The 21,812-nt window shown below is 44.4% G+C and overlaps 2 protein-coding genes across 5 annotated transcripts in view; both read right to left on the bottom strand.

Moving 5' to 3' along the window:
* Positions 1-13,116, bottom strand: part of znrf1 (zinc and ring finger 1) — a 66,990-nt gene extending 53,874 nt beyond the window's left edge. For 3 of the 4 annotated variants that reach the window (XM_061823398.1, XM_061823401.1, XM_061823399.1), the window contains exon 1: positions 11,944-13,116. In XM_061823398.1, coding sequence (XP_061679382.1) covers positions 11,944-12,367 — 424 coding nt within the window. In that variant the 5' untranslated portion in view covers positions 12,368-13,116. The remainder of the gene's footprint in view (positions 1-11,943) is intronic. The other variant, XM_061823400.1, reaches the window with a different exon arrangement.
* A 2,300-nt stretch (positions 13,117-15,416) lies between these two features.
* Positions 15,417-21,812, bottom strand: part of ldhd (lactate dehydrogenase D) — a 58,489-nt gene continuing 52,093 nt past the window's right edge. The window contains exon 11 of the mRNA XM_061823659.1: positions 15,417-16,582. Coding sequence (XP_061679643.1) covers positions 16,405-16,582 — 178 coding nt within the window. The 3' untranslated portion in view covers positions 15,417-16,404. The remainder of the gene's footprint in view (positions 16,583-21,812) is intronic.

Raw genomic sequence — 21,812 nt, forward strand, 5'->3', positions numbered from 1 at the left:
TGGCAGAGAAGTATGTTGTAATAGTACAGGATATGTGTGAGGGCAGCAAAACAGTGGTGGGTGTACCGTAGGTTTGACTGAATTAGGGATCAGTTCTGACCCCTTCTCATTTGCAATGGTAATGAATAGCGTGACAGATGAGGTTAGATTGCAATCCCCTTTGACCATGATGTTCACAGATGACAGTGATCTGCAGTTAAAGCAGGGAGCAGATGGAATAACAGTTAGAAATGTGTTAGGTGTGTTGTCTCGACTGGAAAGGATAAAAATGAAGATTAGCCGAAGTAAGACAATATATGTGCATGAATGTGAGGGTTGGAATGGGAAGAGTGAGGCTACAAGGAGTAGCGATAGCAAGGATGAAGGACTTCAAATACTTGGGATCAACAATTTAGAGCAATGGTTAGTGTAGTAATGAACTGAAGAAACATGTCCCATCAGGAGGTAAAAGCGGACGGAAGGTTTCTGGTTAGTTATGCGACAGAAGAGTCTGTACTAGGACAAAGGACAAAGTTTATAAAACAGTGGTGAGGCCGGCCATGATGTACGGATTAGAGACGGCGGCACTGAAGAAACAACAGGAAGCAGAGCTGGAGGTGGCGGAAATGAAGACGGTAACATTCTCTCCAGGAGTGAGCAGTTTGGATTGGATTAGAAATGAACTCATTAGAAGGACAGCCAAAGTTTGATGTTTAGGAGACAAAGTTAGAGACAGCAGACTTCGGTGGTTTGGACATGTCCAAAGGAGAAAAAGTGAGAATATTTGTAGAAAGGTAATGAGGCAAAAGAGCGAGAGGAAGACCAAAGAGAAGGTAGGTGGATGTTGTGAGGGAAGAGAAGAGAGCTGTTTCTGTTCAAGAGGAGGATGCTTACATAGATCTGTAGCTCAGTGGTTAGAGCATTGGTTTGGTAAACCAGGTTGTGGGTTCATATCCCACTGGGGCCTCCACTCCCTGTCATCAGGAAGGGCATCCGGCGTAAAAACTGTGCCAAACAAGTATGTGCGTTCATCTGAGACGACACGCTGTGGCGACCCCTAATGGGACAAGCCAAAAGAAACTTACTTTATCAAAAGATGAATAAAAAAAGAGGAGCATATCCAAGCAATCTTATGACAGAACACGGGGTACACCCTGAACTGGTTGCTAGGCAATCAGAGGACAAATAATAATAATCAATCAACCATAAATAAGCATCCAACCCATCCATCCATTTTCTGAGCCACTTATACTCATAAGGTTCGCAGGAGTGGTGGAGCCTATCCCAGCTATCATCAGGCAGGAAGTGGGGTGCACCTTGAACTGGTTGAAATAATAATACAGTATCGCTCTTTGCATTTTTTTCTACTTAAAGATAATGATAATTTGACGCTATTTAAAAAATGGTGGAAGTGTCTGCTTACTTCTCAGGGCAAGTATTCACAGTGATTCAGAACAACGGCTATTGTTTTCTTTTTTTAATGTAGTTTATACATCAAATGCAAAACTACTACCAAAATAATGACAATTGATAACTGCATGTTATATTCAGGCTGTATACACGAAAATATACCAAATCATGTCCGTGAGACAGTAGTTGGGTTAAACTTTTGTAACAAAACAAAAACAATTCTGATGACATCCACATGTAAACATTCATCCATTTTCTTAGCCGATTATCCTCACAAGGGAGTGCTGGAGCCTATCCCAGCTGTCAATGGACAGGACGCGGGGTACACCCTGAACTGGTTGCCAAGCAATTGCAGGCCACATCGAGACAAACGGCCACACTCACAATCACACCGAGGGACAATTTAGAGTGTCCAATTAATGTCGTATGTTTTGGAATGTGAGAGGAAACCGGAGTGCCTGGAGAAAACCCACGCAGGCACAGGCAGAACATGCAAATACCACACAGGGAGGGCCATGGTTGAACCCAGGTCCTCAGAACTGTGAGGCCAACGCTTTGTAGTTGCTCCACCACATTATACATAATGTCCCCAATTTCAAGTTTCACCCTTATCACTTGATCTGATACTCTTTTCACCTCCAAGACATTCTAAACCAGGTCTTCCTTGAAGATAGCCCGTACTTCATTTGTCTTCCCATCTACTCCATGGTAAAATAATTTTAACCCTGCCCCTAAACCTTTAAACCTTTCCACCTGCTCTCTTGAATGCAAAATATACCAACCTTTTTCCTTGCCATCATGTCTGAGCTTTTCCTGTCATAGTCCGAATATTCAAAGTCCCTACACTCGGTTGTAGGTTCTGTGCATTACTGTCCTTCTGCCAACAAATCCGCTTTCCTCCTCTTCTTTCTCTTCGCTCTTCTCACAGTAGCTGAATTTCCACCAACGTCCTGCAGATTAGTGGTGCCGGGGGCAGGCACTGTTAACTTGAGCCACGACAGTTCCGGTATCGGATTCTTTAGATAAACGCTCATATTTGTTTGGCAAAGTTTTAAGCTGATGCCCTTCTTGATGGAACACTCTGCATTTATCTGGGCTTGAGACCAGCCTACTGATTGCACTGGCTTGTGCCACTATCGGGCTGCATTACTGATTGAATGAACACAATATTACATACATATCAGACTGTTGCACAGAGTATCTGAGCCGCCACATTGAGGAAGGGTGGGGCGGGTGTCTGTTCAGCAGAGGACCAAACCAGGGGGTAGGATCCAGGAAGTGCCCAAGCCCAATTGAAGTGCCCCAACCAGTTGCAAAGGGAGAGGCATGGACACTGGACCACCGCATGTATAGCAGCTGTATTTAATTAAGTACAGCAGTGGGTGATCGTTGACTGGCTAGTGAGATATTTACTTACAGTGAGGCTGGAGGGATGGGCTCCAGCACACCCGCAACCCTAGTGAGGATAAGCGGAATGAATGAATGAATCAATCAATCAATCAATCAATGGGGCTGTAGGACTATGGTAGCTAGCACCTTCATTAGCCTCAGCAGCATTTGGGCTGAATTTGACAGCGCAGCGAGTTTTCTCATTGGTGCAGAAAATACTCATAATATGATTAGGGAAACAATTATGGTTTTAATCACATTTGATTGGCTCCTTGTCTCATAAATATGAAAACTAACCATGATGGCTACCATAGAGAAGATAGGAACAGACACCAATTTGAAAGCATGTCACTGCCTACGAGCATAATGGATAAACAATCAACATGCTCTGCTTATGATCAATAGCACTGTAGAAGTTTGACTGCAATTAAACCTTACATAAAATATCTGCAGAAGAATGACAACCAAGTAGATGTTTTTTATGTTTTTATTTTGTTCCTTGACCAGGTCCTATCAGTTCCAAATGTAGAAATATGGCTCATAATTATCAATAACTGAAGAGGACAGGTAGACAGTGGAGAAAAGGGGAATCTGGTTGAGCTGTGCTATTAAGTAAGGATCACAAGGGTGCAGTGGGAGGGAGATGATTATTCATCTCCTTCCTGCTGCAAGTGTTAGGAGGTGGGCAGAGGGAAAAAATAGGATGACAGTATAGAAAAGAAACCAAAAACATAAAGTTGAGGGTGTAATTGATTAAATTAGTGTACTCAGAGGCAATCCAGCAAAGACAACAGAAAGGGTGAATGAATTATGGCAGAGGAAGAGGCTAGGAGTGAGGGAGCAGGGGACTGAGGAAGACAAAGGGAGGCCACATCATTTCGAAAAAGAAAATACAGGGTGGCAACTTTTGAAATCTGTATCATTAAAAGATAATAATTTCCATCGGTTTACTGACAATATTCTTAGAGTATTACCACACACAATGACAATAAAATGTAGGTTAAGCTATACATATAAGGAAAACTATAACTCCATCCACCCATTTCCAGAGCCGCTTATCCTCGCAAGGGTCATCGGAGTGCTAGAGCCTATCTCAGCTGTTTTCGAGCAGGAGGACCCCGGTACAACCCTTAATTGGTTGCCAGGTCACATGTAACAAACAACCATTCACACTCACATTCAAACCTATGGGTAATTTAAAGTCTCCAATTAATGCAGGTTTTTGGGATGTGAGAGGAAACCAGAGTGCCGGTAGCAAACTCATACAGGCATGGGGTTGAATATGCAAGCTTCACTGTCATTGGCGTGGCCAGTATCACTAGTACCATTTCACTGTATGAGACTGCATTAGTCTGTGTGAGTGTACAAGCTTCTTGTTTCGTATTTGCCTCTTTGTCACGGCCAGTGTTCCTATGACACCACAGCCAAGTCCAGTTAAGTCTTGTTTTTGCCTAGTAGTCATCGGACCTCTTTTTCATGTTTTTGGACCATGCCTTTTGCCACATGTTTTTTGCCTTTGTTGGACTGCCAACATGCGGATGACCTCTGCCTGGAATAAAACCACCCTCAATATCATGTCACTGCATCGGAGTCCAGCATTTATGTCCTACCCCATGTCCTATGCTCATGACAGAATGAACTGGCCAGAACAGGACCCAGCGGGAAAACGGAGTGTTGCCAGTCATGCAACTGGTCTGCCTTCCAGCGCACTCAACCTGCCGACCAAGCGGACCCTCTCCAAGTGGGCTTTGCCCCCCGCGTTTTATGATTCTCCTCCACGGCCGACCCGTTCAGCACCACGTTTTATTAGACTCAGATTTTTCTGATTTTGAAGAGAAACTTGACTTACAGTATATGACCACCTGCCCGATTCTGACTTCGATATAAAGTTTAGTTTATCCCTCTGTATTTTTGTCCAAGTCAAGTTTTGTCACCTCTCACTGTCTCTAGCCCCTGTGTGTCTAAGCCCAAGTCCACTTCCTCTGACCTTTCCTGGCCATTTATTCAGAACAGCAGAGGCCTCCAAGTAGAGGTCAGCTTTATGCCTCCCTTTTCACTCTGCACAAGCCACGCTAAGCAAAATCCACCAATGAGTCAACTTGTTCTATATCGCCCATGTTTCCCAGTTCACCTTCCTGAGTCCGTGTGTACTCTGCCACTCTCGTATCCACTCCGACCAACCAGCAGCACCAGCAACTTCTGCCTCTCGATCATGCTTCAGCGCTGCTTGACCAACACCACAAGCAGCCACAACCTCTCAACCATGCCCTGCCGGTGCTCGACCAGCAGCAGCCGCCGCCTCTGCCTCTCGACCATACCTCGGCGGTTCTCGACCGACAGCAGCCACCGCCTCTCACTCCTGCCTAAGCGCTGCTTCGTCCGCACTGGTATGTGACCAGACTGCTGTTTTCTTCCCGCTTTGCCATTGGAACCCTCCTCACAGATGTCTGATTGAGTGGCCCTGTAGGGACTCTGGTGATTGGCATCCTAGCCAACCTCCTGAACTACTCAGCCAAGCTCCTCACTTTGGGTGGCCTGGACAGCCATCAGACAAACTGGGGTGGGGGGGAAACTAATGTGCCACGGCACACTGGTTTGGAATCACTGCTCTCGAAAAATTAAACGGATATATTTGCCGTAGTGGATTACAAGAAGACTGATTACAAGGCCGAAGTGTCACTCAATCGTGCCCCTGGATCCTGTTGGCATACTGTTGCTCCTTTTGACCCTGGGTGAGTTTCAAATAGTTTAAAATACATACATACATACATACATACAATAAATGGAGTTTAAAATACATATGCTGTGGATTAGCTAGCAATCAGGTTATTACTTTTTAAGACCTTGATTTTTTACCAGTTTTATATGAAGAGTACCGTCGCAACAGTTGTTGTTAATGTTTTTTGGGTGATTGTTGTTGAGTTTTGAAACTACTAAAACATCATACTGGGATAAGTACAACGCTGTGTGTATACAATATCATGCAAAGATTTCGCTAATCGCAAGTACTAAAAAGGCTAAGTTGTGTGCAAACATCTCTGTGGCAATATTTTAATAATAATATCCCATTTTAGTAATTCATTCTTTTGAAGAAACTCATGATTGAATGTTAGTAACTTCAAACAGGGACTCAAAACATAATACTTTAAATAATTCTGTTACAATATAAAGTATCATCTAACAGCTATTCGTATTTTAGTGAGTAAAGTGGTCTAAATTTAGCAGCATTCATGTATATGTAGAAAATAATATAACTAATAAAAGCGTCAACACTAGTGAGTTGAGCAACATGAAAAATTATTAAATATTGTCATATTCTACTTTGCGTTATCAAATTTGAGAAACAAGTGTAGATAAATGCTAGCTACACAATGTGTTTTCTACCTACAATTTATCATGACAAATTGGTTAGTCAAGTGACAACAGTTGACTTTCAAATCAATTGATAGATTGTATGCATTATGAAGGCGGCATGGTGACTCAGTTGGTAAATCGTTAGCCTCATAGTTCTGAGGTCCTGGGTTCAATCCCAGACCCACCTGTGTGGAGTTTGCATGTTCTCCCCGTGCCTGCGTGGGTTTCCTCCGGGCACCTCGGTTTCCTCCCACATCCCAAAAACATGCAACATTAATTGGACACTCTAAATTGCCCCTAGGTGTGATTGTGAGTGCGGCTGTTTGTGTCAATGTGCCCTGCGATTGGCTGGCAACCAGTTCAGGCTGTACCCCGCCTCCTGCCCATTGACAGCTGGGATAGACTCCAGCACTCCCCCGACCCTCATAGGGATAAGCGGGAAAGAAAATGGCTGAATGCATATGCATTATGATGTTTTGAAATACATATGCTGCAGGTTAATCAGAAATTGGATTCTTTTTTTTAAATTTAACAACATGAAATGCTTCAGCAACAAAAGTGACTCACATTCTGAGGATGAAAAAAAAAACTTGGGGTGGGGAGGTTATTGGATCTGTTCTCAATCAGGAATAAATCCCACATCATGAGGGACCCACTCAGTTGTTTTCTAAACAAATACCAATATTTAAATAAATTACCCCCTGTTTTACACAAACCCGCATTCACTAACTATGACTGGAAAAAAAAAAAGAGGACAGCAAGTCAGCTCCTCTGTACACGGAAGCGTGTCGCTGCCACATGCAAACCTCTCTGTGACGGACGTTTTTTAAATACGCACTGTTCACAAATGAGTCAATTTGGCATTATAAATACTTATTGGTAATTTGAGATTGAGAAGAATAATTCCTACCTGAAATGAAATGATCGCTACAGAGGCGTGTGTATTTGGTTGGGCCCCAGCCATCACGTTTAATTGCCGAAATCCATTAATCTTTTTTGGTCTTTTCAGATAGTATTCCATAAAAATACCAATATTTGAACAAATGACCCCTGGTTTTACACAAACTCGCATTCATTAACCATGATTGGGGGGAAAAAAGACAGGGAGAAAACTCCTTCGTACACGGAAGCGTATTGCTTCCACACGTAAACCTCTCTGCGATAAACAGTTTTTCTTTTATTAAATACGCATTGTTCTCAAATGAGTCAACTTGGAATTATAGATACTAATTGGGTATTTGAGATTAAGAATAATTATTACCTGAAATGAAGTGATCGCTACACAGGTATGTATTTGGTTGGGCACCAGCCATCCCATTTAATTGCCGAAATCCATCGACCTTTTCTGGTCTTTTCAGCTGATATGTTAGAGAATGATCTCTTTGAATAGCTGTCTCCTCTGTTGTGACAACCAACAGCACAACAGGTCTCAGGTATTGTAAATATTTTCCTCCGGTTCAATGTCTCCCACGATGTTGAACAGTTCTGTTTCACGTGCACGAGCTCTATAGACATAGGCAGACCCTTCTCAGATCTTGTGAGAAAGAGGAACTTTGCTCTGGGTTGAGGGTCAAGTCCAGGATATGCTTTTAAAGTACCAATCTTACATCTTGATACTTTGTTTTGTAACCCTTTTAAAGTACCAGTTTTATTGTTTAATAAACCTCTGAAGTATCTGGTGGCAGCTCATGATCCTTTGAATTACTATTTTCATTGTCATCTAAAGGTCAAAGCCATAAATCTGTCAAAATAAGGCCCACGGCCAAGGACAGACCAGACTTACAGCACCAAACAGTGACATCACTTCTAATTTACTTCTGGCAACAAATGATGACACAATTTCCGGTGGTGAGGACATCACTTCTGGCCATCTCTCATTTTGACATTTAATGAATAATATGGTTTTATAAACATTGTACTTGAATTGTTCGACTATTTTCTCACACACTTGTTCACAAAGAGGTGAAGCTCACCCTATCTTTGCTTGGTAATGAAGGGAAGGAAGCAATGCAGCCCTATGGGGGAACAAACCAGTGCAATCTGTAGGCCGGTCCCAAGCCCGGATAAATGCAGAGGGTTGCGTCCGGAAGGGCATCCGGCGTAATAACTGTGCCAAACAAATATGAGCCTTCATCTAAAGAATCCCATACCGGATCGGTCATGGCCCGGATTAACAACGCCCGCGCCCGGCACTGTTAACCTGCAGCACGTCGGTGGAAATTCAGCTACTGTGGGTCGAAGACAAAGAAGAGGAGGAAAACGGATCAATCGTCAGAAGAAAAAGAGGAATGCACAGAGTCTACAACTGAGTGTAGGGACTTTGAATGTTGTGACTATGACAGGAAAAGCTCAGGAGTTGGTTGACATGATGATTAGGAGAAAGGTTGATATACTGTACATCCAAGAGAGCAGATGGAAAGGTAGTAAGGCTACAAGTTTAGGAGCAGGGTTTAAATTATTCTACCACAGAGTAGATGGGAAGAGAAATGGAGTAGGGGTTATTTTAAAGGAAGAGCTGGCTAAGAATGTCTTGGAGGATAAAAGAGTATCAGATCAAGTGATGAGACTAAAATTTGAAATTGAGGGTGTTATGTGTAATGTGGTGAGTGACTATGCCCCACAGGTAGGATGTGATCTAGAGTTGAAAGATAAATTGTGGAAGGAACTGGATGAAGTTGGTTTGATCATCCCAGACAGAGAGAGAGTTGTGATTGGTGCAGATTGTAATGGACATATTGGTGAAGGAAACAGGGGCGATGAAGAAGTGATGGGTAAGTACGGCATCCAAGAAAGGAACTTTGAGGGACAGATGGTGATGGACTTTGCAAAAAGGATGGAGATGGCTGTTGTTAACACTTATTTCCAGAAGAGGGGGGAGCATATAGTGACCTACAAGAGTGGAGGTAGAAGCACGCAGGTGGATTATATTTTGTGCAGACGATGTAATCTGAAGGAGATGACTGACTGTAAAGTAGTGGTAGGGGAGAGTGTAGCTCGACAATGTAGGATGGTGGGGTGTAGGATGACTCTGGCGGTGGGTAGGAAGATTAAGAAGACAAAGGTAGAGCAGAGAACCATGTGGTGGAAGCTGAGAAAGGAAGAATGTTGTGCGGCCTTTCGGAAAGAGGTGAGACAGGTTCTCAGTGGACAGCAGAAGACTGGACTACGACAGCCAAGGTAATCAGAGAGATAGGCAGGAGAGTACTTAGGGTGTCTTCTGGTAGGAAAGGGGAGAAGGAGACTTGGTGGTGGAACCCCAAAGTACAGGGAGTCATACAAGGAAGAAGTGGGACACAGAGAGGACTGAGGAGAGGTCGAAAGGAGTACATCGAGATGTGACGTAGGGCAAAGGGAGAGGTGGCAAAGGCTCAACAAGAGGCATATGAAGACATGTACACCAGGTTGGACACGAAAGAAGGAGAAAAGGATCTCTACAGGTTGGCCTGACAGAGGGATAGAGATGGGAAGGATGTGCAGCAGGTAAGGGTGATTAAGAATAGAGATGGAAATGTGTTGACTGGTGCCAGTAGTGTACATATATATATATATATATATATATATATATATATATATACATTCCTGTGCCCTGGGTTTTCTCCGGGCACTCCAATTTCCTCCCACATCCCAAAAACATGCATTAGTAATTGGACACTCTAAATTGCCTCTACAGTAGGTGTGATTTGAGAGTGTTGGTGTTTGTCTCTTTATGCCCTGCAATTGGCTGGCAACCAGTTTACAGGCCTCCTGCCAGTTGACAGCTGGGATAGGCTCCAGCACTCCTGCGACCCTTGTGAGGATAAGCAGCTAAGAAATGGATTTTTATATATATATCATGATCTCTTTTTTAACCACCCCCACCCAAAAGATGGAAGTCGACAGTTTTATGCACCACTTTCCTTTTTTCAGCACCAGCAGTTCCACTTGCCTTCTTTGGAGCCATGATCGAGGGTTAATATTGCTCAATTTGAAGAAAAAAGTCAGATGAGTGTGTGCGTTCGAATACTATTCGAATACTCATGATTCAATGAAAATTGAATCGTGGGTCAGAAATTGTGATACATATGTATCAAATTGTGACGTTGTATCATTACAGCCTTAATTTTTACCATTATGTACCATCATGTTCGTCACCTAACTCAGCAACCGGCTTCATGTAATATGGACCAATTGAATTCGAATAGTGGTAAAACGATCAGAAAATTGAAAAATGTCATCAATGGTGGCTTGTTAGATAATGCCGTTTATTCAATCTAAAACCGAATTGGCTCAGATTGTTAAAAACAACAACAGACATGTTTATAATGTATATTTGGCATCGGCCAGCAATCTTCAGTCTGAAGGCCCTTGGAATATTATATTAATATGGCAACACACTTAAAGCTGAATTTTTATGGGACCACAAAAAAATAATCCTAAAACTACTGGATACTATGGTTCTCAGATGAGACACATTTTGAAATGATTATAAGAATTTGAAATCAATGAATACAATTTTTGTGGTTTGGTCCACTTAGCTTTAACATTTTACCCATATTCTTCTATTTCTTTCAGTTTGTCCAGTTAGGGGTCGCCACAAACACATTTGTTTGGTACAGTTTTACGCCGGATGCCCTTCCTGACACAAGCCCTCTGCATTTACCTGGGGAGAGAAGCGAACAGCACATGGTATTCCCAGGCCGTCTCCCATCCAAGTACTAACCAGGCCTAAACCTGCTTAGAGCAACTGTGCTTTTGAACATTTTTAACGCACATGCAATGCTCAACTCATTCACACACTGACCTGCCTTAACATGTAAGCAGATCCACTACAAGAGCTGTATTGAGAATTTGGTTTTGGCAAATATACTAATAAGCTTAGCACTACTATCTTTACAAAGTAGTATGTATTATTTCTGGTAACATGATCAACGCAGACAACGATAAAAGTGAACAAAAGAGGTGAAACAAAGATAGAAAGCTTCTTTCGGCTTGTCCTGTTAGAGGTCGCCACAGAGTGACACGCAACCCTTATAAGGGAGGGGAGGCTCCTGTGGGATAGAACCCACAACCCCTGGTTAACCAAACCAACACTCTAACCACTGAGCTACGGGGCCTCAGGTGAAGCCAGGATAAACTAGTAAAATCTTTTTTTTCCACTATCAGTAAACCGAAAACGTGTAAAATTAAAACGAAAGTCAAAATGGAAAAGAGAAGTAAAACTAAACATCCGAGATAACGTGGTTCCACATGTGCACACACCTTTTACAAAAGGCGATGTGTCATATTTCAACTCATGGTAAATGGGAGTTAGCACACACCTGTTGAAATTAAAATGTACGCATTTGGTTTATTATTTAAAAAAATACAAATTAAGAGCATATGTATACCCGGTAAGTCTCCTACTGGAATGGATATCCCCCAGGCTGGCACTTGAGCACTACTTGGGGTCTCGGTGTGGCATACACGTGACCCCTGAGAGTTGTATCTATTGTGATTACTGTAGGCCCAATAGAAAAATATAAAGCGAGCTCTGTGCAATTATATTAGCCTGCAAACTACAGTACACTGATAACCATATTATTCAATTAATTCCCCTTTGACTGTGTCTATCCAAACTCAGAAAAGACAATCCAAATGAAAGTCTTGGAATACATTGCAAATAGTTATCGATACCACATAAGAAAGAAAGAAAAATGTTTTGCAACACTTTAGTTACAAGTCATGCTCATTTCACTCTGCATTTTCGATCTCAAAATGTGGGCACGACTAGCCTTTAAAGCAGGATGCCTGTGTGGGGTCATTTTGACTGACTGGATGGGGTGTAATACGTACGACAACGAGCGGCTCTCAGAGCGCGCTTACCGCTGTGAGCGCTAAACCAGCGGGGAGCGATGTGCAGGGGCAAGGAGTCAGCCAGCGACCCCCGGGAGCCAAGATAGAGAACCCCATCCGCGTGAGGCCGTCCGCTTCTGCTGTCCTGATAGCCGGTTCGGTGAGAAGCAGCGGGACTGCCCCCTGACCCACCTCCAGCTGGATCAGAGTCCGTGTCTCTGGGGGTGTAAAATCCGAAGGGAACGTTGGGACTTTGCTCGATGCCAATCGCGGCCAAAGAGCTCGCCGAGCGGCTGCGCAGGCCCATGGTGCCGCTCGAGCGGTAGTGGCCGAAGTGGGCCGACGGCGGCACCGCGCTGTCATCCGTCGAAACGCCGGTAAAAGCAGCCCGGGTCCGCCCCGCCGTGCTCTGCTTCCCCCCCATCCAACAAACGACGGTTGGTGGGCTCGGCTCGATCCGCAAAGGGTCGAGAGAGCCGTAACAGACTGGCGCCCCCTCCCCTCGCTCGTGTCTGTCTCTCGGCCCGCCCGTCTGCCTTTCCTCGCGCCTGTCTGCACCCGACTCCGCAGGCTCGTCAGCTACGACCGTGACCGTTTGCGGATGCAACAGCTCGTTTCCCCGCTGAGCGGATCATTGGCCGGCCCGGGCATCTGCTGTATTCGGCTCTCTTCCAGACAGCCGGGAGAAGGCTGGCCTGCTAAATGACGCAGAGATCCCGGGATCACACACATGTAACGCTCCCCTGGCTGTCCCAGGTGATGAGAAACGCTTTCGTGCCTCGGCAGCACCGCAACATTCGCTCTCCCGCTGCCGTCTCATCTCAGTTCACACATCGTGACAACTGTTGCTGCGTGTCTGACCGCCACGCAACGACCAGGGGTACTCGTTTTGTTCGATCTGATCTCCTTCCCGTCGTAAGGGAAATCAGCTCTCGGCTCCTGTACGCTCGGAAACCGTCACCCGCTAGACAATGCAAGTGCCTAGTGCGCAAACTCCGATAAGAACGATTGGTGGCCCACTACTGGTACGGCATCACAAGAAGAAATGCATTCGGCCTACTACATTGTCGTCAATTTGCGTGGTAGTCACATCCCTCATGATCATGTCGTGCCGTGTCGTCGGGAAAGTAGCCTACAACTTTGAGGAGATTGTGTGACATGATGGTATTCTTTTGTACTCTTCATCCGAACAAATTAGGAAATTAAACTGTTAAAAGTTCTTAACTTCTCATGCAATAGAACTTACATTAAACCATTTTTTTAATTGATGTGAGCAGTTCCTTTCCGTGTAGGCAACTACTCCACAACATATATGCTGAATTATTGAGATTATATAGTGGGCACATGCTTTCTTTGCAACCCCATAAAATAGACCATGATACTGTCTTTGCTGTAATCAAGTTAACCTATGCTGTTGTCATAACAACAGACCTTTACAACTTCATATGTTAAATAATCAGGTCAAAACACCATTTATACTTAAATTAAAAGTTTAATCACTGCACAAAACCAGAATCAAATAAGAAGGAACAGGAAGCATGGAACTAATTAAAAAGAATAAGAATACACCTTCGGCACAGTGGTGCAGCATTAGAGCGTTGGCCTCACAGTGCTAATCAATCCCAATCCCGGGCCTGCCTGTGTGTAGTATGCAGGTTCTCCCTGTGCCTCTGTGGGTTTTCTCCAGGCACTCCGGTTTCCTTCCACATCCCCAAAACATGCAACATTAATTGGACACTCTAAATTGCCCCTCGGTGTGAGTGCAACTGTTCTTTCTCTCCGTGTGCCCTGCAATTGGCTGGCAACGAGTTCAGGCTGTAGCCTCCTGCTCGATGACAGCTATGATAAGATCCAGCAGCTCAGAAAATTGATTAATGGAACAATACAAAAAAGTGTGGCCATCCAAAATGTTAAGTGATGACATATATTACATTTAATGGAATTATGCTGTTAACAGAGTCACTGATGGTGTAGTGGTACACACGACTGACTTTGATGCAGGGAGTGTGGGGCTGATTCCCGCTCAGTGGTGTTGACATCTTTCCTGTGACTGAATGGTGACCAATTCAGGATGTAGTCCGCCTTTCACCCAAAGCTAGGTGTGATCGGTTCTTCCGTGACCCTTGTGAGGATTAGCGGCTTGGATAATGGATGAATGGATTGATTGATGAATGGATGGGAGAATATTTACTAATATAGCCATTCATCAATTTTCTGATTTTCTTCTGTTTATCCACACAAGGGTCACAAGTGCTGCAGCCTATCCCAGTTAACTATGCGCAGGAGGCGGGGTACACCTTGAACTGGTTGCCAGATAACTGCAGGGCAAATATACATAACCATTCACACTCACAATCACACCTAAGGGCAATTTAGAGTCTCTAATTCAAGTACCGTGGCACCACTAATATATACAAATCATTGTATACAACATATTACTTTGGCAGTTTGGTGGTGTCTTCTGTTGCTATGAAACAATTTGTTCCATAAAGACTTCCGATGAACCCAACCCACTTCTGAAACTCAGTGGTGGAAAAGAGGATCAAACCTAGTCATATAATAAAAGTGATCTCAATACCTGAGATGAAACATCGTAAACTATATTGTACTTGGTCAGTTTCAAGTCTTTTGAGGTATGCCCCCCACAGGAAGCACCACCCACAGCAGTGGCCTGGCCTTGCCCCTGACGGAGACCCTTTTCCCCAAAGGCGACAGAAACAAAAAAACACAAAATAAAATGACCAGGGGAGGGCGGAAGGGGGGCCGGGGGAGGGCATAAACCTCCACCCCAGTCTGTCTGGAGGCCGTCCAGACCACCCAAAGTGAGGTGTTCGGGCGAGCAGGCCAGGAGGTCGGCCAGGATGCCAAGCGCCAGGGTCCCCACGGGGCGACTCGGGCGGGATTCCTTGAAGAGCATAGCAGGAACCAGATGGGAGCAGGTGACGGCTTCGGAAGAAGGCTTCCCAAGATGTGGTCGCGAGCCGGCGGCTTCCGACGCGCCGAGGCTTGGGCGAAAGGAGGCCGGTGATTGGTCGCCGGCGAGGCGTGTTCACTAGGCGGCGGCCATGGATCAGTCACCGCCGAGGCGTGGTCGTGAGATGGCTATGGATCGGTCACCACCAAGGCATGGTCGCGAGGTGGCCGTGGATCAGTTGCCGCCGAAACAGGAGTGGCAGGCAGCCGAGGATCAGTCGCTGTCGAGTCGTGGTAATCAGGCGGCCGGGAATCGGTTGCCGCCGAGGCATTGTTGTGAGGCGGCCGAGGATCAGTCGCCATCAAGGCGTGGTCATCAAGCAGCTGAGGATCGGTCACCCTCGAGGTGTGGTCATCAGGCGGCCGTGGATCGGTCGCCATTGAGCCGTGGTCATCAGGCGGCTGTGGAGGGGTCCTGCCGAGACAGGTGGCCATGGAGTGGTCGCCGCCAAGTCATGAGTAAGAATTGGCTCCGGCTCAGTCGCCACCTAGATGTGGACATAGGTCGGCTGTGGCTTGGTCGCCACTGAGGCATGGGCGTGGGTTGGCTGTGGCATGGTCAGCATGGATGAGCATCGGTTGTGAATCTGTCACTGGAGAAAAAATAAGGGGAATCGGCCGGTAGTCTTATTCATGCTAACACGGTCCATGAGGGCCGCAATTTCAGCACTCCTCCACTCTAATTGCTCCTGCATATGGCGGAAGAAGGCATCATGGACCTCGGTCCGCTGCACCTTAAGGGCTGCGAACTCATCGTCCCTCTGGGCCGTAAGCTTCGCAATCGACTTAGAGACCGCTGGCTCGGTCGTTGGCGAGACGTGGAAGGACGTTGGCTGCGGCTAGGTCGTCGCTGGAGCGGAAGTGGAATTCTACTGTGGCTTGGTCGTAAGTCCGGAGTGAGGGAAAATCTGATGTGGTTCTCCCGCCAGCGCGGTGTGTGGCAGTCTTCTCTAGCTCGGTCGTCACCAGGGTGGAAGTGAGAGTCCACTGGGGCTCGGTCGTAGGCGGGGTGGGAGTGATAGTCTCAGGCAAGGTGTGGATGGATGTCGGGTGTAGCTTGGTTGTCGCTGGTGCGGAAGAGATAGTCTGCTGTTGCTTAGTCGCCAGCGAGGGATGAGCAGAAATCTGCTCTTTGGTCGTCGGCGAGGATGGATGTTGACTGTGGGCTGGTGAGAGAGCAGCGGGAGGCACAAGGCGGCAACCTACTTGGGCATCTCCACTGGCCGCCACGTGGAGGGCCCAGATAGAGGGCCAAACGCGTCCCCCAGAAAGGATCAGAGGAAAAGGAGTTGGATGCACAGGGCACTGGCACTTGGGGGCTGGAAGCGTGGGGAGGCGAAACACACTGACTGGGACTGAATAACGGGAGAGAAAAACCCAAGTCAGTCTCCGAGTCAGACTGAGGCAGCCGGTCGTATAAATTCAGGGCTTCCTCATAATCTGAAAAATCCGAGTCTAGAAAAATATGTGGTGATGAGCGGGTCGTGGTCAGGAAATAATCATGACACCCGGGTGGTGCAGATGGCATGGTAAGTGAGGACAACAAGACGGAGCCCACTCGGATGGGGGAGCTTGGTCCTCAGGCTGGGAGCGCTGGGAAGCAGACAGGTGGCGTGTCCGGCAGCGCCGCATATTCCCTGCTGGGTCCTGTTCTGGCCACTTCGTTCTGTTATGAGAGAGACAGTCATACACAGGTTATATTCTTTTCATAAAGCCGTTTCAAAGCATCATATTTTCTGCTAAAGGTTTAATGGAAAAATAGTTGAAATCAATTTCTGCTTGCAGACATCCTGTGTGGTGATTTGAGCGTGACGGGCTTCCTGTTCAGTAACTCAGCGACGGTGCAAACCTCTTGAAAAACCGTTGGGTGTGAGCTGGCAGCTGCATCCTGTTGATGTCTTCATGTCAAAAACAAGATGTGAATACAAAGATATGACAATAATTGGGTTCTTAAGGTTGCTAACCCTGATAATATGTATGTAATACAAAGATGAAAAATAATCAGGTTCATATAAGGTTACAGACTTTGGTATACGTATGCAATGCAGTGAGATGCTAAGTGGGAAGGCTACATTTATCAGAGAGATCTTTGCCGTGCTGGTGACCCAATCAAGTATAATTTTCTTTGGCAACATCTGGTGTTCAATTTGAGGGTTGGTGCCAGGGCTCAGTTCAACACATGAACCCAAGGCATACAAGCCAATTGCTATCAATTTGCTCCATTGCTATTTGTGGCATGGCAACCTACTTGACACGACTTGAAAAAAAAAACGGAAAGGACGTATCCTGTGGGTAAACAAAGAAATACACAATCATGGACAGCGCTGATTTCTCGGCTTTATCCTTATCTGAAAGAGAAATAGCAGTATCAGTTGATCGGGAAGACAGGAATACACCCACCCAGATTTGAACCTGTGGCTGTAAATAATGGTGAATATTTGGATGGCTCTTTGGACGGGAATGGCGCGGAGTCTGACTAGCTAACAAACCACAGGCACAGAACGGTCGAACGTGAATTGTGTCGGATAAAAATATGAGTACCAAAGTTTTCAACAAGAATGGACAGCCTTTGTGGAGAAGGAGGGTTCTGCTGTGTGTTGAAATTCACAGATGGGGACTGTGCCAAAGCATTCATACTCGACGTTGCGAATCAATATTTTGCCAACTTCGCATAAAGACAAGATAACCAAACGAATAGAAGACATGCCTTTGTCGGTAAGAACTGTTCACCATCGTACCATCATGATGGCAAATCAAATTGAATTACGTTCACGATTAACGGATGGAAGTCTCAATGCCTGCATGATGTATGAAGCACAAGAAGTCACATTAATGGTAAGAAGTACTTTTGTCATCATTGGTTAGCAACATTATAACAATGTTATTTAAAAGAATTCAGAGATTTCGTTGTACTCTAAGAGTGTTGGTCTTAAATAAATGTGCAAATACACTTACGGCTCAGGGCGACCACACTTCGCTAGCCACTGGCTTCTTAAATGTTTCTTTTTCTTACTGGGCAGAATATTACACCGAGCCTTCCTTGGATTATTATTATTATCTGAATTATGGCAAAAATGCGTAGTGCAGAATGTCACATCAGCAGTGTACAATTACACACACGTGCAGCTTGGAGGGAACAGTGTTTGCAGTTGTGTCATGGTTGTTTTTTTAGATGTTTGGGATATTTTTTTCTCACCTATACCCTGTTTGAGCAAAGCAAAGCAAATTACAAATCTCTCTAGTAGTGGAAAATTTAGGTTATGAAACACCCTTGGAAAAATATTGTCTCTAGTTACGAAAGAAAATTCAGGATATGAAAGGAAAAAATAGGCACTTGATTCACAGCCTGCAAACTTCATCTTCATTTTATCTTGGTTTGTGTGGCGCGATAGAGCTGCTCTCCCAATGCCTATTGCTATAGGACCTTCCTTGCATCCCATTGGAGAGGAGGGACACAATCTTTACCATGATGCACTACCTGTATTTGGTTTGTGTAGAATGACAGAGCCAATGGGAGAGTATTGGCTCTTCCCATAGCACCTTCCGAGCATCCCATTGGCTAGGAGGCACGTCAATCCTTATCCATGAAGCTTTTCATTTTCTTTGGACACTTGTGTTGGCGATTTATGTTTTGCATATACAGTGGTACCTCTAATTATGAGTCTACTCAGGAAAGATTCGTCTTATAAGGAATAGTTCCATTAAACAGAAATGTCTCTTGTTCTTTGTTCTGAATGTCGTATAAGGGCAGCACTGACTGCCAGAGAAAAATTCCTTGTGTGTTTTTAAACACTTGGCCATTAAGCTGATTCTGATAAGCCTTCCCGGAAAATCTTTGTCTCGAGTTATGAAAGAAATTCAGCGATATGAAAGGAAAAAAATTGAGCTGGATTCAACCAAACTTAAACATCCTGGACTGTATCTTGGTTTGAATGTGGCGTGATAGTGCTACTCTTCCATTGTCCACTGTTGGAGCATCTTCCTGGTATCACATTGACGAGGAGGGCTGTCACTCTTGAGCCATGATGCATTTCCTGTCTCTTATGTATGACACAATAGACCAGCTCCCCTTATTGGCGAGTACATAGAATCTACTTGGCATCACATCCCTCCATTGGCTCGGAATGATGCCAATCTTTTCTTTTGGGATGTCAATCTTTACCCATGACACACAATAGACCAGCTCCCCTTATTGGCGAGTACATAGAATCTACTTGGCATCACATCCCTCCATTGGCTCGGAATGATGCCAATCTTTTCTTTTGGGATGTCAATCTTTACACATGACACACTTCGTGTACAGTGGGGAAAATAAGTATTTGAACACCCTGCTATATTCAGAGTTCTCCCACTGAGAAATCATGTATTTTCATCGTAGGTGCATGTCCACAAAACCCAGAAATCTCTGTGTATGATTTTTTTTTAATGATTTATGTGTGATACATTTGCAAATAAGTATTTGAACACCTGGATAACTGTAGGAATAATTGTGATCATAATTTTCATGCATCTGCTTCCAATAAAGAAATGCTTTGCTCTGCTGTAGATAACGTGGCAGCCTCCTAGCAGGAGATAGCAAGAACAAAAACATCAAATCATCAGAACTGTTAGAACTGCTGCCTGTTAAAGAAATGATGACCACACATGTATTCAGCAATCTTCCACACATGCACACGCACATGAACAAACATGTACACCTTGTTTCAAACTGTTTTTCTTGTCATCTCCTTTTTGTAACATCCATGTAAATAAGGGTCGTCTTAAAACTAAATAAATAGAGGTGTTGAGGAGAAGATAAGCAGAGAGAGCAGTGGTGAATTGTCAGTTGAGACAGTTCCTCTCCTCTCTCCTCGCGAGACTTGAACTGGTGACTTTGCTTCCTTTTTTGTCCTGTTTAATGAATGTCTGATTGGTGAACCTGACATTTACTTGGTCCTTCGAGCCGGATCTCAAGATACCGGAGGTTTCCAGGGTCCGAGTTGACGTCCAGGCAAAGACCGTGGCCACGGCACTTGAGACCCTTTCCGGGACTGGGCCTCGACTTTGCATCTGGAGGCTGAGGGTTGACGAGAAGCCGAAGGAAGTGAAGACATCTCTGGTGAGTAGGAAACTCCCACACTCATGAGGAATGAGTGAATGTGCGTCTGGGTAACTGCGGCAGAACCAAACCTCGAGAATACTAGTCCCTATCGAGTAGACTAATTAGTCTATAAAACTGAGAAAAGGGCAAGGTGTGTCCTGTACGTGAGCTCCGTGAAACGTGTGCATGTGTAAAAGTGTGAGTGAAGGTTCGCGACCTCATTTGAACAGGAAATTGAGTGACAACTGTTTGAGGATGGAGAGGTAAGAATTCTCCGCCACTTGTGGTACAAGCTTGAGAACTACCTCAAACAGAACGGAATTGTCACCTTGTTCAGGGGGAAGTCAGTATAGTCACCCTAGGTGAACCACTGACTCCAACAGGGGAAAAACAAATAGCAAAATAGTTGATAAATAGCAAAATAGTTCAAACAGAACATCTGAAAAAAAATGTGTAAGAACTAGAAGTTTGTAGAAAGCCAATGTACTACTAAAATAAAACATCTAAATTTGTGGATAACACAATATGACTTTGCTGGCCAGCTCAACATACACACAAAAATATATATAGTTAACCTGCAGGATAAAATAAGAGAAACACACACACACAAAAAAAACAACAACAACAAAAAAAAGATGGACTCAAGATGATGTGAAAATGGCCGTAAAAGGCGTCACATCTCATTAAGTTGATGTAACATAATTCGTCCAGGGAACGGAAGACTTCAGAAAATCTTACCACTTAAATGGTGTGGAAGTACAACAAATTTGGATGACAGAAAAGTACTTTCTCACAGCAGCAGGGGGTTCAAGGGTTAATATCATGCACTTCTGCTAGATTTAGACAAAAAGCAAAATTTTGGAAGAGCAAAATAAAACAACAATGAACCATTTGAAGAATATAGAATTGGAATGACTGCATGTTTTAAAGCAAACAGTGGCATTCCTGAAGATCACACTCCAGGGAGTGTGTATCCAGGGCAATTAAAAATGCTCTTCATGCGAATTCAAATAATCCTACAAAACAATGGATTGAAAAACATTGGGTTGACAAACCGACTGTCAGCCTGTAACATTACATTAACCAAGCACTACACGCAGAAAGAGTGCTACAAAATAAGAAAAAGAAAGTTGACACCTTTCTGACAGAGGAAGGAGAAATTTATGGAGCTTTATGCGAAACATTTAATAATTGTGGCTGCAGATGAGGAAGAGAGCAGCCATCCCCCCATCAAAAATGTCACAACTAATGCTCCCAAAATGCAACTTTTTAATTTGTCCCATACGTTTGTTGGGAAGAGATGGCTTGCTGAAACTAGGACTGGGCTTAATTCCCACTCTGACAGGAATTATAGAAGTAAAAATTTAAAAAAAGGAATTACTGGGAGGACATTTAAATATCTTACAAAATAGGAATCCAGCACTCTATTATTATCCCTTAGATATTCCAAACAAACCTCCCACAAGAACAGGAGATTTCTAGCTGCAAACAGCTCGAGACATGATTGAACAAGCCATAAAATGACGTAGGAAGTAACTCATTGCATGTGACAATGTAGTATAAGATAAACTTACAACAGCCCACATCAGACAAAATCATGATTATCGGGACACAGATGGTATATCAGTCGAGGTGACAGGAACAAGACTGACTGACAAACTAAATGCACTACACAAGGAATGGACACCAGCACACACTTCATTACAATAAGAGTGGAAGAGTTTGGGAAAATTTGTTTTGGTAGTACGAAATGTTCCTGATTGAACAGAAAAAGAACCAGATTTGGAATGGGACGACTGAACTGTACAAACAATAT

Source organism: Syngnathoides biaculeatus, chromosome 6 (assembly GCF_019802595.1).
Source record: "Syngnathoides biaculeatus isolate LvHL_M chromosome 6, ASM1980259v1, whole genome shotgun sequence".
NCBI classification, from domain to species: domain Eukaryota; kingdom Metazoa; phylum Chordata; class Actinopteri; order Syngnathiformes; family Syngnathidae; genus Syngnathoides; species Syngnathoides biaculeatus.